Source organism: Pieris brassicae, chromosome 2 (assembly GCF_905147105.1).
Source record: "Pieris brassicae chromosome 2, ilPieBrab1.1, whole genome shotgun sequence".
Taxonomy (NCBI): Eukaryota; Metazoa; Arthropoda; class Insecta; order Lepidoptera; family Pieridae; genus Pieris; species Pieris brassicae.
This window is the reverse complement of record NC_059666.1, coordinates 12,107,802-12,125,945: the sequence shown is the minus strand read 5'-3', so window position 1 is coordinate 12,125,945 and position 18,144 is coordinate 12,107,802. Positions and strand designations below refer to the sequence as shown.

The following is an 18,144-nucleotide window of genomic DNA, read 5'->3' as shown; positions in this document are numbered from 1 at the left end:
TTAATTTTATTATTTTAATTGTAGAATATTTCTTTTTATACTATATTCTGAAACTACACAGTGAACAAATCCGTAATCACAAATTGTGTCAAAATCGAAATAACCTTTCGAAATTTGAAAGGCAAAAGAAAAATCATTTTTTAACAATCGATTGTAACGTGACAATGAATTGACTTGAGCAATCTTTAATTGAGAAGTTACCTAAGAGTAAGTCACGATATCAATCATAATCGGATATTTTATGAAAGGTGACCCATGGTTAAGCAAAGTATTAAAATCTATCAACAGCACGTCTAAAGACCTTTTAAGATAAACGTTATCTCAGATTGCACATGCACGTCTATTAACGCTACGTATGACAGCTAGGAAGAGCATATAACAACGCCTATTATGTAAGACAGCAGTGTTAGCCTAGTGGCTTCGGCGTGCGGCTCCCATCCCTGAGGTCGTAGATTCGAACCCAGCTGTGTACCAATGGACTTTCTATCTATGTGCGCATTTAACATTTGCTCGAACGGTGAAGGAAAACATCGTGAGGAAACCGGCTTGTATTAGACCGAGTCGATAGTGTCAGTCACAGGAGGCTGATCACTAACTTGCCTGTTAGATCGGCAAATGAAACAGATAAACAATTCTGAGGCCCAGTCCTAAAGAGGTTGTAGCACCACTCATTTATTTATTTATTATGTTAGACAGTGTTATTGATAAATAAAAAAAATATACTAATTTTCTTCTAAATCTCTTCAAGATGTAAGGGTACCATCGCAGATGCAGCTAAAATGACATAACAATATCAAGTTCAGGGCTGGTTCCAACTGCGCGGACCCGTCCCACTGACCCCCTTTCCGCGACCTCGGTACAAACTGGCACGTTTAACGTATCGAAACTATATTACCAACCTTATTGTAACGCAATTGGGGTCACAATAGCATGGTACGGTGTTGCGTGTAGGATGGATTCTTTTAAAGATTTAAATGAATAATCAAGTGGGTTACTTACGTGTAAAGGTGAAGTACAAATGTATGTACATTTTCTTTGCAATATTGTATCCTAGGACTTTGATTTGTCGATCTCTGTAATAATATTACGAAATACAAACAATTGTACATGATCCATACGATGCTGCCTTGTTTCATAGAATAGGCATATACGAGCCAATACGACCTTTAGCAATAAAGAACGAAAAGGAAAAACTGTATAAATATAACCAACCAATATTGTGATTATCAACCTCAACTAAAAATAACCAAAGACACAACAAAATCAAATGAACAGGTATCAAAGTATCTAGTACATATAAACGATATAAATTTATACCATTCGACCTACTCGTCGCGAGACGACTGAAATAGTCGCGCCTACATAACTTCGCCATGTCATTTACAATATTTTAAAACACGTCATGAATGTAATTATTACTATAGAATTTGAGAAAGGAAACAAAAGGGCCAAGGTTTTGTAGAATCGCGGCTCGGCCATAAAACAATTCCAAATTGTTTTCTATCGTCTTGTATGTACTACCACAAGTAATATTAAGGAGGCTTTGGACTCCTTAAAAAATATATAAAACTAATAGTATTACATGCATAATGGTATTGTCTCAGTTAGTTTAGGTGTTTTTCTAATTCTAAATGGCGTTTGGGATCAGATTACGTTAGGTTCAAGCAAAAACATTGTACCGTCTTTCATTCATTTCAGAAATCATGATGTTATTTTAATTAATTTCTATGGGGTTAAAGGGCTTGAGCCACCACATTGTTGCATAGTACACCACAACCAGATCTACCTATATGGTTCACAAATACATCTTTTTCTTTCTTTTTTTTTATAGAATAGGGGGGGGCAAACGAGCCTACGAGATGCCCAAACACGGCAGTCATCGCAGCCCATGAACACCCATTTTAAATGCAGGCTTTTGAGGGACGAGTATACTCTTCCTTTAAATAATTGGAGATCGTATCTCTTAGGGAAGACCGGAAGTCGAATCCGCAGCTTGCTAGTTCATAAAAGAAAGTGCCTTGTGAAGCGGACCGTGGAAGCCTTCCAGCCATCAAGGTGATGCTAATGTAATTTTGAAATGTACACCACCAATGTTTGGAGCGTGAACTGCATATTGTAGTTGAGATTATACGGTTTTCGCTATGATATTTGAGCACATGAGACACGTTACAAGAACGGAATCCCGATTAATACAATTTTATAAACTTATGTTCTACCATCAACAGCATTGTGAGTAAATTTCGTTTCCTGGTTAACGTTGTAACTTTAACACATAAATATAGAAAACTATATATATTATATAATAGATTTGTTATAAACTAATTCGTATTTTGAATCGTTTAAGTTTTTCATCGACTCACTGTTTTGATGTTTCGAAATGTCCGAGTGTAATTATGAAGATATACAACAAATATAGTATTACAGTGTGCATTTATACGTCTGTACTTGACAACAATGTCCTACGCTTGTTTACACATCAGTGAGTTGTTATGTAATCATTTATTAGCATAGTTCTATGCTATGTAAGGCACGACTTAAAACTGCCCTAAATTGCAGAATGCTTTACCACTCAATAGAGTGTATCATCAGTTTCTTCACAGGTATAACAATGTTTGTTATAGGGCGAACAAACAGGCAGGAGACACACCTAATGCTTAGTGATACCCATAGATTTACACGGCCTGGCTGACGTTTAATATAAGTATAACTAATAATAATTTGCCTTTCTCTGAGACTGAAAAAAATATAAACGACATTCATAATTATTTATTACCTAGTCTAATATAATAATAAAAGCAGATTTTGGTATTGTAGAAACTAATTATTTCAGTTATCTAATCGTTTTATAAAAATAATAATTCTATATACAGTTACAAGTAACCTGCGGGGCCTCTGCGCCACTAACCCAATATTGCATTGACTCACTGTCCCAGAAACATCTATTATTATATTAAACATTTAAATTACTCTATCTTAACTTGTAAAACATATCTATCTGATATAACTATTGGTAAACAAATGATATCGTTTATCTTTTTATACTAAGTTATACGGATACCATACAAAATTGTACTAAGATTTTTTATTTTTATTATGTTTAATTTTGGACAAGTTTTCAATCAATTATAAAAACTTGTCTAAACAGGAAGCCCTAACAGTTCCCAATTAATTACGTAACTTTTCTATTTTTTTATATCAATAAAATTATTTTATAATTTTCTTACAAAACGGCTCCCTCTTACAACTAATAATGACCACTACAGCTTACCATTTCTATTCCATAAAAGGCTGCACAAATATTTTTTAATTTTAATACTTAAAATTAAAATTGTCCAGTCCCGTCCAGAGTGTCTCCCAACGTGAGGCCCACGGCCCACAGGGAGGCAATTTGTTTGGCAATCGAAATCGGCTGGATATAACTGAACATGAAGACTTGGGACTGAAGCTAACCAAATTTGAATCTAATATAAAATCTTTATGAAGCAAGCATCAAGCGCAACTCATTAAAATTAAATGATAAATTTATATAGAAAACGCTTATTACAATTATTTGGAATTTGAATTTTTTATTATTTTAACAATTTATTAACTTTCGTTAACAATTCTCTATTGTTTTCCTTCTAAAACCTATCATTTAAGTTTCTAAATGAACTTAGATTTTTAATTAAAAAAATTATGCCTGTTACATAAGAACTTTATGGGGCATGGCAATTTTTTTAATGAAACACTAAACTGTGTATTCCCTAGGATCATTTGGTGCATAATTACTTATTATTTAAACAAGTATTGGGTTCTTTAGTAAAAGTAAGCTATTGAGATTGTCCGCGAACAAATGATCTAACGTTTCACTTTTGCTTACTTTCACTGCCGGTAACGGGACCGAGAACAGCCTTAATGTACGTCGCCGAATGCTTATACATATATTCAATGATAAATCAAAATTTTATAAAATTTAGTTAGTTTTCTATAAATAAGGTACAATCGTAGCACTTGTGAAATATTCGATTAATGTTTTTCTTTTTATATGTTTTATATAACCATTAGGACTTACGATTGTCTGCTTAAATAAATAATTATCATTTGTTAAATAAGACCTACTCTAATGACTTGGATATTTTGGTAACTAATCACCACTCAAATCAACATTTTTATATTAAAAACGTTAAATAAATAGTAAAACTAAATAAAACAGTGGCGCAGATTTTCTTGAACCAATTCGAAAATCGAATCAATCAAACTCGCTTTGCGATTGGTCGTTATCAGTGCGCACGAGTTGCGAAAGTTGTGGTGGGGGCGCTTACCGTAATCTTGTGTCATCCGTTAACCGGTGAAACTTATTACGTTGGGAACCGCTATGTTACGCGCGGATGGGCAAGCTGAAAATCGAATTCGCTTTGGGAAATTCGATATTTAAATTGAAACAGAAACTACTTGTTATAAAATAATAAAACGTAAATGCAAACGCAACTTTAATCGTACGCTAACAAAGGAAAATTAGTATTGAGTTTTTCCTTCTCTGTTTTAATTAGACCTTTTCGAAGAAAAAAAATACGGAAGTAAAGTCTTTATAACTAAATTTGCAGCGTAACGTAGAAAATGTGGCACCTTACCAAATACAATAACAGGATGTTTCTTTAAGAGACGCGTATGAAAATTAGCACTGAACGAATTTCAATGTCAAAGTGTGTCAAACGCTTATGACATGTTTGCCAAGATTTCAGAGGAAATTTGCACTTGCATTTTGCGTTCAATGTCGCTTTAGAGAAAAAAAAATTTACCTCAGCTATACCTTTCAGAACCTTGTTTTGTCGTTAGCCTATATAAACCAAATATATTACAAATATACCAGTTTAAACTACTTATCCATCATGATAACTCAATGTTAAAAGAAGTTCCCCACAACACAGGGGTTCCCTAGTTTGAGGACTACCGATACTTTACTTATCAGACTATGTTAATTAAATTATAGAAAGAAAAAACATAAAGACTTCATTTCTTAATAATTGACCTAAGACCAAAAACGAATTTGGAGAAAAAATCAAATAATTTCCATAATTAAATTTTTTTATAGAACAAGCAAACGGGCAGTATCACCTGATGTTATGTGATACCAGCTATCGACAATGTCAGAAGGCTCGCAGTAGTCTTTTAAAAATTGGTACATTTGAAGGACCTTAAAATACTTGGGTGGCAAGCCGGTTTCACGAATAAAATAAATACACAAACTTCCGTACTTCTCTTCATGTACATATATAATTAAACATCAAAGTCAGTTTGGGCGTATCGCGCTAATTACTTTTTACTGTTTTAATGTTACCCATTATACTTTGCACGTGTCGTATTTGGCTCGACTCGGCTCTTTGTAATAATTTAAATTAGTAAGAGATAATAATTTATACGGCGTTTCTTTTTAAAGTTTCAAAGTGTCCCCAGACTGAGTCTCAGGTTTGACAGTAAATTATCGAGAGTATTAGAATCCGAAAGTTCCGTGTAAATGAACCAAATCTAGCCAATACCAGTTCCATTCAAGGAACTAATGAAAGTAAATAAACTTGCCTTGGAGAGATTAACACGGCGTTACGTAGATATTATCGTAACCGGAAGTCAATCACAATAGATCAGCTACCAATAATGTACAAAAAAAAAAGAGTGAAAGTACTCGGCTCTGTTAGTTGATATTCAAAATTGGAACGCGTCGACCTCATTCCGTTAGCGACTTCGCAAGAGATCGGACTATTGCAAAAATAATTAATTTAAATATAGAATGCTACAAATCAAATCACACTTCAAGTACGGTTTGATGACAGTTATGTATTACAAAAATGTAAAAGTTTGCTAATTAAACATCAGTTATGAAGACGTAGCTCAATTATTGGTCGCGTACCAGTTACCACTTCTCCAATAAGGTCAGAGGCCTATATTGAGTATTACAAAAAATTTAATAATAGACACTTCTCGTTCTAATAAAGTCCAAACAATACGTAATTTTACGATAAAGGACATAAGTTTACATCGTGATACTTTCACGACTTAGCTTAAATCCGAAAGTGTAAAGGAATTCACATCGGTGAAAGTGAATACATTTATGCATTCGCCTTTTAGATGCCTTATTAAAATCATTACATTATATATTTTATGCTTAGAGTAACAGCGGGTTTCACGTCAACATTGATCACTTACTAAGTACATCAAGTCTTTCCGTCATTGACTTGACACTCTTATGACAAGATCAGTGTTTTAGTTGTTAGTAAAATAAATCTGCCTTCATTCTCTTTTCTACGCAGCGTTAACACAATTTGCTGAAAAGCCTTTGGTCTCTTGAGGTCTTTTAACAAAAGTAGTAAGACTTATTTATTTTTAATGAAATATATCATTACACTACTCTGAGAAGGAATACTAAAAAGGTTTTCTAATACCTTAATAGCAAATGTTGATTCTTTGAAATATCAGTAAACAAAAACAAGCATCTTTGAGGCGACAAAGTGCGAAAGTGAAGAAATACCTGAGAATTATATTTTGCAATATTTTATATAGAAACATTTTAACGTATTAGGCAGCCCTGTATGTCTTCTTATATATACCATAACTAGCCAACCAAGTGATAGAATAACAAATGTTGCTAAACAACGAGTTATAAAAACTCTATGGTACGCCCGTGTAAACGTTTTTTGGTTTGTAAAAATATTTAATTAACATTATTCCCACAGCGTCAAAAATCCGTTCAATAAGAAGTGAAAGCTGCCCAAATTATTTATTAAACAGACCGGAACCAGTAACTGTTTCTGCAATGACAATTTGCTTATAGGCTTCGCACGTTTAAAGCCTTTTCACTGTGAGGATATTTGACAAGCCGAATGCCGATACATAAAGATAAATATATACCGAACTCTTAATTATATTCAATGCTTATTTCTATAAATATTAACAGTTATCTTTTATATCAGATGTTGCTCTACCAAAACAGTTTCTAATCTTTTGGAAGATAGGCAAACGAAATACCCCAAACAAACTTTCGACTTTTAACTAAAAGCAGATAACAATATCAATGCTAAAATATAAACACTACTCCCCGTCGTTTTACAATAAACACACATTAGTGTTATATGGGTTTGATAAGACCATTGTTAAGTTACATTTGTTTGCAAGAGAGGCAAAAACAATAACAAATATTGACCAAAACGTTTCCTTTATATCATAGAAACATGGTTTAAACTTTAAATAGTATATATATTTAAGATTTATCAATAGATAATAGCATTGAATGAGATAAATGAAAAAGAATCCAACACATGGATGGATTATGTAAAAGATAGAGAATAATCAATAGACAAATAGAGCATTGAATCTGTGGCTAGATAAATAAAAAACAAAAAGATGAATGGATGGATTCTGGAATACACGAGAATTTAGTGAGGAAATTAGTAAAACGAATGAAAGAGAAGATTATTTACAAGAACTGGAAGAAGCACGATTTATATTAATGGTAAATAACTAGTTTGATGTTATTATAACATAGTGTAATAGAAAATCGCTGCGTTATCAGCTATTGACAATGCAATTATGTAATTAATTTTTCACGTGTTTTCAATGTTTGTATTTCAATCACGTTTTTAAACATGTGACTGTTCTAAATAATTTTGTTGGACATTGACAATTTTACTGGATGATTATACAGTTGAAATATTTTGTTTCTACTCGACTTCAATTGTATCATTGATCTGTTAAATAAGTCATGATTAAGCCTACTTTTTTAAACCTTGTCAATAGTATATTTGTCAATAGTAAATATATATTTTTACCCAAATTAAAAACTAATTGTATCACAAAAATCCGCATTGAAAGAGAGTCGTGTTGAATAATTTCGTAAATTCGAGTGCCGTGACCTACATAACCGCATACTTGATACCGGCCGCCATGTTGCCGGCGCGAGCGCTTGGAAAAAATAAATTAGATGACACGAGCTGGATAGCCAAAAACAACATTAAACATTCTTGTCAAATATCAGAAATATATTATTTTTAATAAATAAACGATTGATTATGCAGAGAATTACAAAACTGAATTTTACACCAGGGTCAAAGAGACTAGCATGAAGGTTTGTTATTCATAAACTTTAGACTTGTGAGAGCATTCCAAATTCAAACTAGGACTTACGATTTATTGCCTACTACTTGTTATCAATGGGATGTGTAAATTCTATCTAACCTAGAAATATTGGAGTTATCTTTAACTAGAATTCGTATCGAAATGTTGTTGGTGGTTTTATATAAATACGACATAACATATTTGACAATTTACGACTGTTTATTTGACCTATAATTTCGACGCGTGCGACGTGTGAGCCAGTCCATCGTTTGGTCTTCTAAACATAGCAGATAAGTTTTATAAATACTATGTAATATATAAAATAGTATACCACACGCCTGATACAATACAGGAAAACAATTTTGAAACCGCAAATTTGACCTGCTTCAAGGTTTTGTTAAATACGATTACACGAACCGAAAGACTAGAATTTTAAAATATTTTGGACAACTTGAGATATCCCTCATACTAACTCCAATTCAGTGATGCCAACTACTACAGAATATTCCCCCTACTAACCCCAGCTGTTATTTTAATCTTGGAGTAATCTTTTTGATATTTCAGTTGCCACACTTGGCACTTGGCATTCGGTTAAGTTTCTTGGTTAGGAGGCTTAATATACATTGTATAGGAACGTACGTTTAAAAAAATCTTAATTATCGCTTTAAAAACCTCCTAGACATTTTGATTCCGTCTAAATGTCCCCATTAAAGAAAAATAACGATAAATTATTAACTGAACGAACCAGCCATCTCACCCACGCAATCAAACATATCTATCCCACTCGCACACGGGCAATCTAATTATAGCGTCTCGCTCTATTTTCAGACAAGGTGACACAAATGTATTTCTGAAATGTTGGTTAATTGTTTGTGGAAACGGTTTCACGAGATTTAATATTCTTTGGTTATTTAATATGATTCGAAATAGGAAGATATATATATAACCTGTCTTTGAAACCTACTTCACACAGACTAAATTAAATACCCAAAACGAAATTTGAAAATCGAATTAACTATATAGATATGGTAGACCATAGACCTATAGATCATAAAAAACAAGGATTCTGTGGTATTTTAAACTTAGAAATAAAAACGCATTACTTCCTAGTTTTAATATCTAAGTAATCTTTACATACGATTAAGAAACAGATGATAATATTACTTTAAAAGTGTAGTACCAGTGAAGCGCTTGAATTTAAACTCGCCGTTTAGCTCCGCAGACAATGAGTCTGAGTTCCAGGCATATAACTGTGTCTACATTGCTCTTTATACGTTCTTTGTACGCCGATTTGCTTTTACATAATAGAGGAGCTCTGGTTGTCTTGGGAATACTACGAAAATTGTTTAAAATTGTAAAATGTTTTTCTTGCTGCTTTCATACGTATCAATTCTCTTATAAAAATCACTGTAGATCCAACCTTCAATCAACGTTTTTTTCAATTTGCGCCAAATTTTGAGTAATTCAAACAAGGACAAAGCTATGAAATTGAACAATACACGAACAAATATTGTAATCGTAACGAATTAGTACGTGGCAAGTGGGTCACGGCCGAGCGAGACAGCCTACAGTTGGTGTTCAATGCTCATAAGTTAGACAGAGACGGTATGAGTGATAAAAGTTTAGTCAACTTTTTCCAATTATTTTCCTTCAGGCTCATATATTGTTGTTTTGGAACTGACCGAAGAGGTCGAAGCAGAGTCTTATACAAGAAAGACTCCACATTGCTCACCACTGTTTCAGCATCGTCAATATTCCAAAATTGGAAAGCAAAATCTATTAGTGAAATATGAAAGATCAATAATTAACAAGATTCTTTCATTATTATATAGAATGCATTATGATAGTTATTAGAAAGACAAAATAGCTTTTGTCAGTCTAATAACAATAGTAGCACTTTTGCTGTGAGATTAGTTTTTATTTATTGGTTAATTAGTTCTATAAATATTTTTGTTGTTATAATTGAATTTTGTTTGTCAAGTAGAGTGTATATGTGTGTATGTTGTGTGTGAAAACACATGCGGATTTATATAAATTTAGAAAAAATTTTTCTGAATTACTAAAAAGCCTTTTTTGTTATCCATAGCCATTTGAGGTAGACTTTATATTAAATTCTTTAACACGCGTTTATCTCATACCCCCTTACACATATTCACCCTTCACAACCATTCAACTCATACTTTAGTTTAGTCATAATATATAAGTCATTTCTTTATATATTTACTGTCCGCGGAAGACACCAACCTCCATGGTCAATAACTGCAGCATGTAAACCCGCAAAATGCAATATTGTGAATGCAAATAAACTTTATTGTTCTAAGATAACATATAATTATTTTACTGTAATAGCCACGGCTCTGTACTGTACCAAAAATAAACAAGTGCTTAGTGCAACTCAGCTGTTCACTCAATGAGTGTACCCGAGGTGAAAGTAGTAATTTACACTGTAACGGCTCGTTAACATTTTTATAATCACGACACGAGGCAAAGATATTTTACTATTAAAGAAGTTGCAGTCGATTCCTGACCAAACAAACATAGTTTCGAACAAGGAACGCCTTATTATTAATAATGATTCGAGAGACCGTCTCAATCAGAATTCATCATTAATTTTAGTATCGTCGTTTGGACTGTAATTTGCATCACCTCGTCTACAACTGAGCGCTTCTTAAGGCAATTTTGGCGCTATGTGCAACAAGCTGCCCACTGAAGTGTTTCGAAACAAATTCGATCTTTAAAAAAAGAGCGTACCAATTCTTAAAAGGCCGGCTACTCACTTGCGAGCCTCCTACCCGTTTGTCTTCTATTACATAAAAAATATAGTATCCCCACTAAGTAACTCCATATTTCATCGATTATGATAAAAATAAATGAAGACAATATTGCAACATTAAAATCGTTAGCCTAATAGTGTCTATTAAAAAAACCGTTACAAAAATACTTTAGATTATTGTTAAAAATAAAGATACTCATTTGTCTTTGGCTTCGTTAATGCTAGATGTCATCAATTTAAATAGAACAAAGGGCCCACCAGAAATGTCCACTGTTTGACAGCGTTAGAAAATCCGGTCAAAGTATCCGATTTCTTTAAGACTTCCACATTCTATATATTCATAAATACTGTGCCAGTATTGGTCATTTAACACAAGTACTTTTTTTTTAAACGGGGGCTAGCGGGCAGGAGTTTGATAAGTGGTACCCATGGACCGCGAGTGCGTTCCCGGCCTTTTAGGAATTAATTCACTCTTTCCTTGAAAGACCCTAAATCGAATTGGTTCGACTACTTTAGTGGGCAGGTTCCACAGGGTCACCACAAAAACGCTCAGTTATGGAACGACGGACGTCTAGGTGATACAGGTGGAATTTCGTATCCTGCCTCGACGTCTGATGAAACTCAGCTGCAGCAGGTATCGATCAGAACACCTCCTCTAAACATTCTCAACAAACTCAACGTGGTAAAAGCAGTAAAAGATGCAGACTGACTGAGATGGAAATTTTATAATACTCGATATACATTCGAGAGATTACCTCTCGATTTTTGAAAATACCTCTCAAACCGAGTGTACAACCAAAAATAGAGGTATTTGACCTTGGTCCCAGTGGGGAAGATTCTGGCAATTCAGTCAAATACCAACAGTTTTGAAATCAGTTAAAACTAACTTATCGAAAGCTTTCCGCAAAACACAATTTGTGGCCGTCAAAGTTATAGCAGATCGCATATAAATATCGCACTGTACGGAACATTAAAACTATTTACGATAATACTATATCTATGCCATACGCCGTGAAGGTTTCTTGATTACATTACCTCCGCTATATCGATTGCAAATAGTTGCTTTAAAAAAAACATAACGCGATTAAGCGAGATATACAAACTAACATCCCTTATGTCCTATACACCAATTCCGCTGCATTGCTTAATTTGTAAGTAATACTTTGTGCATATTTTAGTATAGTCGTATTATTCTAGGACTACATTACACACTTAGTACTTCACATATAATTGTTTAACTAATATAGTTAAACCTATTTGAAAAGAGTATGTGTGGAGTTTCTTGGCCATTCTTCTCCCCACGAAACTACATTTTAGAAGGGGCAACTAGAACCATCTTTAGATTTTATTTAACGTTCAAAAGTGCCATTTTAGCTGGTCTAATTGCAATAAATGATTTGACTTTGACTTTGAATTAGAATCTGTCGATTTTTGGAGGTGAGCCTTCTCAACCACCCAGGACCCATACATTTGATAGTTGCCTCAACCATTAAACTAAGGTGTAACGTAGTACTTACAATATCGTGCCCCTGGCTGCCACAGCGCACCACCTCAGGCGCCATATATTCTATGGTGCCACAGAAGCTGTACGCCCTCTTCTCGTTGCCGCAGAACTCCTTCGAGAGACCAAAATCCGTGAGGACGATGTGACCTTCCGCGTCGAGCAGAATATTCTCCAGCTTGATATCCCGGTAGATAATTCCAAGCTGTGGAATGGGTAGCAACTTTATATTGATTTTTCAATTTAAATGCAGCAGGATTACTAAATAACTCTTGAAGCAAGTTCAATATTTCGTATCATATTATTCTAGACAACATTCACTGATATTAAAGGCATCGAAATTGGTCTTCGTTAGATTACATTATTAGAAATCTCTTTTGCTTTAGCAGAGAAGCCCTGCTGAATTGCCAACCAAGTATTAATCAGTTTATTTATTTATACAAAAAATTGTACACGTTTATTTACGGTTTTTTTTAATGTAACAGAAGGCCAAATGCAGGATGGTCACCTGATGCTAAGTGATAGGTCCGCCCATGGACACACACATTGCTAGGAGGCTCGCAAGTGCGTGGTCGGCAGAGCACTTGCAAGCCTCGAGCCTTCTAGAAATTTCCTTTTCCTGAAGGACCCTAAGTCGAATTGGTTCGGAAATACTACATTGGTCAGCTGGTTCCACATAGTGGTGGTAAGCGGCAAGAATTATCTTAAGAAACGCTCAGTTGTAGAACACCGGACGTAAGTGATACGGATGGTATTTGGTATATTGACTTCACGTGCCATGACTAATTAATAGCAAGATCTTTCCACGATGTCCTATCACATTTATCTAATACAATGTTATTGCTATACTGTATTTACCTTATGTAATTGTTCCAACGCTAGTATAATTTCAGCTATGTATATCCTAACTTCATCTTCATTAAAATGTTCCCTTTGATATAAATGAGTGAACAGTTCACCACCAGCCACGTAATCTGTAACAGAATTCTTCAAATAAACAAATGCCTTCGAAACCTTTCTCCAACGTAAATTAAAAATAGTATTGTGCGGAAAGACAACGTAAAATATCAACGCTTCCTATATTATATAGGATAATAATTATTTAACACGCAAATTCATGAATTCTTACTTAGCAAAACCTTACAAAATTATTTCAGTATTCAGATATGGTTTCTATCTCACTATCATACGTCTGCACACATAACTAATAATAAAATTATTATTATCTATTCTGCATATCTATCAACAAGCGAACCACGTCTTCCATCAACATAGTGTATGTAATAATGCATAATACATATAACTTTCACCAGCATTCCTACCCAAATACCTTGGCTTTTAATCGATACAATATTTGATATATGAATTACTTGTTTATTCTCCTTAACAGATAAGCTTACAATTTGTTAAGAGAATCACTTGCAGTTTCACAATGCACATAAAACTATCTTGAGAAATGTCCTACTTATTTAATTAAAATCTATATCCTTACAACAGACTACATTTACAATAAATTAAATAGGAAATACATCTTCCCGCTCAGTGTCCACAATTAAAAAGGAATGGCTTCTGAACACACCTTACGCAGAGTTAGAGAAGCTAACATGAGACCTAACATGTAGTTGATGCATACGCATTACACTCACACATTCAAGCCCACGCACACACACTCTTGCACTCACGCGTGTTACGCGTCACGTATGCTGTTAAAAATTAGGTGAAGAATTTGTTTTGTTGTATACAGTTCATATATATAATATGGTTATTGAAGAGCTGGTAATTTTTTTTTTACTTAAAAGGGTTCCCATCTTACACGTTGTAATACATACTTATAATGAATAAAAACATTGTTTTAGTATTTTAATTATATGCTTAGTATTTAGCGATAATCCAGAAAATACAAAGCCTAAACGAATGACCTACATCTAGAGTAATAAAATAAAAATAAAAACGAATACTCGCTGTGTGGTTTAGAAAGTTTTTGACATCTTAAAGGAGATTGGAAATTAAATTGCGGAACGAAAAGTTGCAAAATTTTTACGAAAACTTTCTTAATTTATAATTGGCAAAAGTGTCTTCGAACCGCAATTGTTGAAGGCATGAACAATGTCTTTTCGAATAAATATTATCGTCGTGAAATCTATTTTTATTTAAACAGGACGATTGTATATCTATATGCGGTATACAACAAGAAAACAAAACAAGGTAACATATTTGGAAGATGGCATACGATAATTAACAATAATTTGGCCGAGGAAGACCCAGAACGGAAGAGAATAAATAGGGCTTAGTGAGGCCTATATGGGACCGCGTCGGTGACACATATATTTGTACTTAACGGTTATTATTACAGGAGCATACTCCTCTCTCAAAGGCAACGTACCCACTAAAAATTGGTATCCATGGGCTGCGATGACGGCCCTTTATGGGCGTCTCGTAGGCTCATTTACCCCTATCATATAGAAAAATACTAGACTAGCGTACCTTGACACTTTCAGTATACAGTAACCCCCCCAAAACCGTATTCAACCGTTTTTTGATCAATTCAAAAACTAGGAACACTCCAGAAATATAACTTTAGAAATCTCCGTGTGTTACCGCGTTTAGGGGGGATTACTGTTGTTAAATGTGTTCGAACATATTGACCGCATTATAAAACCATTTCTATTGAATCTCGCATTTTGTAATAATGTGTAACTTATAGTCTAGAGTCTAGACTCTAGATGGAGGAGCTCAAACATCGAATGCGGTGTAACATTAAACCCGGATAATAAATATATAAATAATTTTGTGGATAAAATGGTTAACATTTTTTTAAGTAACATTAAACCCGGATAATAAATATATAAATAATTTTGTGGATAAAATGGTAAACATTTTTTTAAAATAAGTATGTTAATATGCAAAATAAAGCTACTGATAATAAAAAAAGCTTAGTTATGTATCGCCCTGCCCGGAGGTACAACGACCACTTTTAATCCTTCGCGGAATTTGTAAAGGAATATTAAGAATCTGCATTATGGGCACACCGAACGTACACCCTTACGTACCTACATACCATCACACAACACAGCCGAATTAGATATGTTTTTGTAATCAATAAAAATAAGACGATTTTTCGTTTTATAAATGTTTGAACCTTTTTGTATATATTATGTATGGAATCTTATATGTTTGGTATAATTGTCTTTTGTGTATACAATTTATGTTGTAGGATTTCGAACTAAATAATGAAAAACGGGAACGAGGCTCGATGGCGAGGATGTGTTACCGCCACCCATGGACTCATTCCAGAGGGCTCGCGAGTGCGTCGCCGGCCTTTTAAGAATTGTTACGTTCTTTTCTTTATGGACCGTTGAATTGATTCGGAAATGCTTCAGTGGGCAGCTGAATCCACATAGGTGGTATGCGGCAAAAACTGCCTTAAAAAACGCTCATTTCGTACGTAGTGAGTGCATCTAATATAGTAAATATATTGTCTACGGGTTTATTCTAATTTTCAACAGACTCGTGGAACTCTTTAAAGGGTAATTGTATATCATGAGTTTTAAAAGTGTAAAACAATACCGCTCAATGTTTTCGTTCCCCTACGGCTATTACACAAACTATCAACAAGTAGCAAACAGTAGGATGGTGCAAGTCAAATACTTGTCACACTACAGACAAATTGACATCTGTCATAGGTTTCGTGTGTCATAATTTAACTACAGTACCACATAATTTTCTTATCCAGTAAGAACGTCGCTGTCATGGATATTAGTGTTGCCAGTAAATGAAAATTAACCATTATCAGGGGAATAATTAGAAGTCATGCAGGCTAACATAATAATTTAATAAAAATATCTAGAAAATACAGTTCTCGGCTTCAATAAATATGACACAAACTTTGGAACAACTGATATCATAGTTTTTGTTACCTGTCCAATTAATATAATATATTTTAAGATACCTAGCAATCAGAACCGTTCTATAATTAAAACATTACCATTGTAATTGATGATGCAAGAAACAAAAATATTTTTATTAGATCTTGGTAGATAGTAAAATTATTTATTATGTTATGTTAGCACCAAGTAATTATAGAAAATAAGCCATGTCTGAAATTTCAAAATGGCGACGGTAGTACCAAAATCAGCCGCCAGCTAAAAAAATTATGTGGCACTGTAGAATGTTTAGTTTGTTGAGAATGTGTGAGTGAAGAACACGATGAATTAAAGATAAGATCAAAATATAAGTACACGGATAAATTTTCATGAATAACGATCATGTTTTCATGATTTATGTAATTTTCAATTCCAACTGTAAACCATATTGTTTTTTACAAAATGTATCCGCTTTTTCCTACAATTCACACCAGCACCGGTGTAAATGCACGTGCAACGCAACGAACAATACGTGGCTAGTTGAAATAAGCCCACAGTACATTGTGTTTACAGTTCACTTTTATTTCTCATACAAAAGGACGATAACTCGAGATATAGTAACCCTACGTAACGCATGCTACTGCACTCACAACAACATGAACTCAAACGACATTCTTCACTTACAATTCTAAAAAAAAAAACTAAAAAAAACTTCTTCTTTTGTCTTAAAATTACTTTTATCTTTATGGCAACACATTAAATTTTTTGCCAATTAACACATCTGTTAATTTCATTGGTATAGTTACACACAATGTATAAAAATACTTAATGCACTGCATAGATTAAGAGACGTTTTTTTAGTGTCTGTTAAACTGTAAAAAATAGTTTTTGTATATATTTTAATGTTGTGTTGTTTTGTCTTGGAGTAATCTCTAATAGTAGCTTATTTTGTTAAATAAATAAACTTATTTTCGATTACAATTAGGCTTTACTTCCCATGTCAGATCAAGGATTGGATATATCAATATCGGACACCAGTTACTTTCTAGGCTACGCAAATTTGGAGCGCCCGCGCCGATTAGGAACGTTTAATTGTTCTCATTAGAATATTGTTTTGTTCTAGTTAACTATTAGGTAAATGAAGCAATCAATTAATGATATCGAAGGAACTGCTCATATATGGTGGTAAAAACCGATAGCCGTAACAGCCGATGACGTTATTAAGTACCTAATACAATAGAATGCAGCCGGAACTTTGATTTTGGTCAATATAACCGGTATGTTGTCGTAAACGGTTTTAATAATTGTAATTATTTTATATTAAAATACAACATACTGAAATTATAGTAATTCTTATTACTTGCCTCTTGGCCAAGGCTTAATCTTACATAATCACAAAAAATATTAAATTTATTTAATTGCAATAAGTCAATTAACAATTTATTGCAACACACGCCATTAATTTGCCAGTTTTAATATTGTAATTAATCTTCAACCTTAGGTAATTCAAATTTATTTAGACCGCTCAAAAATTCACTAAAAAATCATTTATAAAATTTAATGATAAATAAAAAGAAATTAAACCCATTTTTTATTTTAAAAGTAATATACGCTGAAAATATCGAACTCGAAAAACTATAACCAAAACGTTCATATAGTCTTTATACATATACAGTGTGCATTAAAAAACCCACGATTGGGCAACGCGTGGCAAAACCAACGACCCACATTGGGCAGCCTTGGCCCACTGGCAATGTCGGATCTTATTGTTCGAGCTCTCTAATGTTTACCTGAATATCGTTGGTTAATGCAAAAAACAGACCGAAATTGTTTCCTCGAGTCAAACTATTGTACTATTGACTATTCTACTCGCGCATCTTGCAAAGTACAGTAGTAGTTTAACGCGGAAGACCCGGATCGCG

General features: G+C 33.7%; 1 protein-coding gene across 2 annotated transcripts in view; it reads right to left on the bottom strand.

The window, feature by feature from the left end:
- The window catches only part of LOC123717627 (ribosomal protein S6 kinase alpha-5-like), a 62,572-nt gene that overhangs the window by 12,690 nt on the left and 31,738 nt on the right, over positions 1-18,144 (bottom strand). For both annotated transcript variants that reach the window (XM_045673721.1, XM_045673726.1), the window contains exons 5-6: positions 13,218-13,333; positions 12,376-12,564 (exon numbers count right to left, since the gene is read on the bottom strand). In XM_045673721.1, the coding sequence (XP_045529677.1) occupies positions 12,376-12,564; positions 13,218-13,333 (305 nt within the window). The remainder of the gene's footprint in view (positions 1-12,375; positions 12,565-13,217; positions 13,334-18,144) is intronic.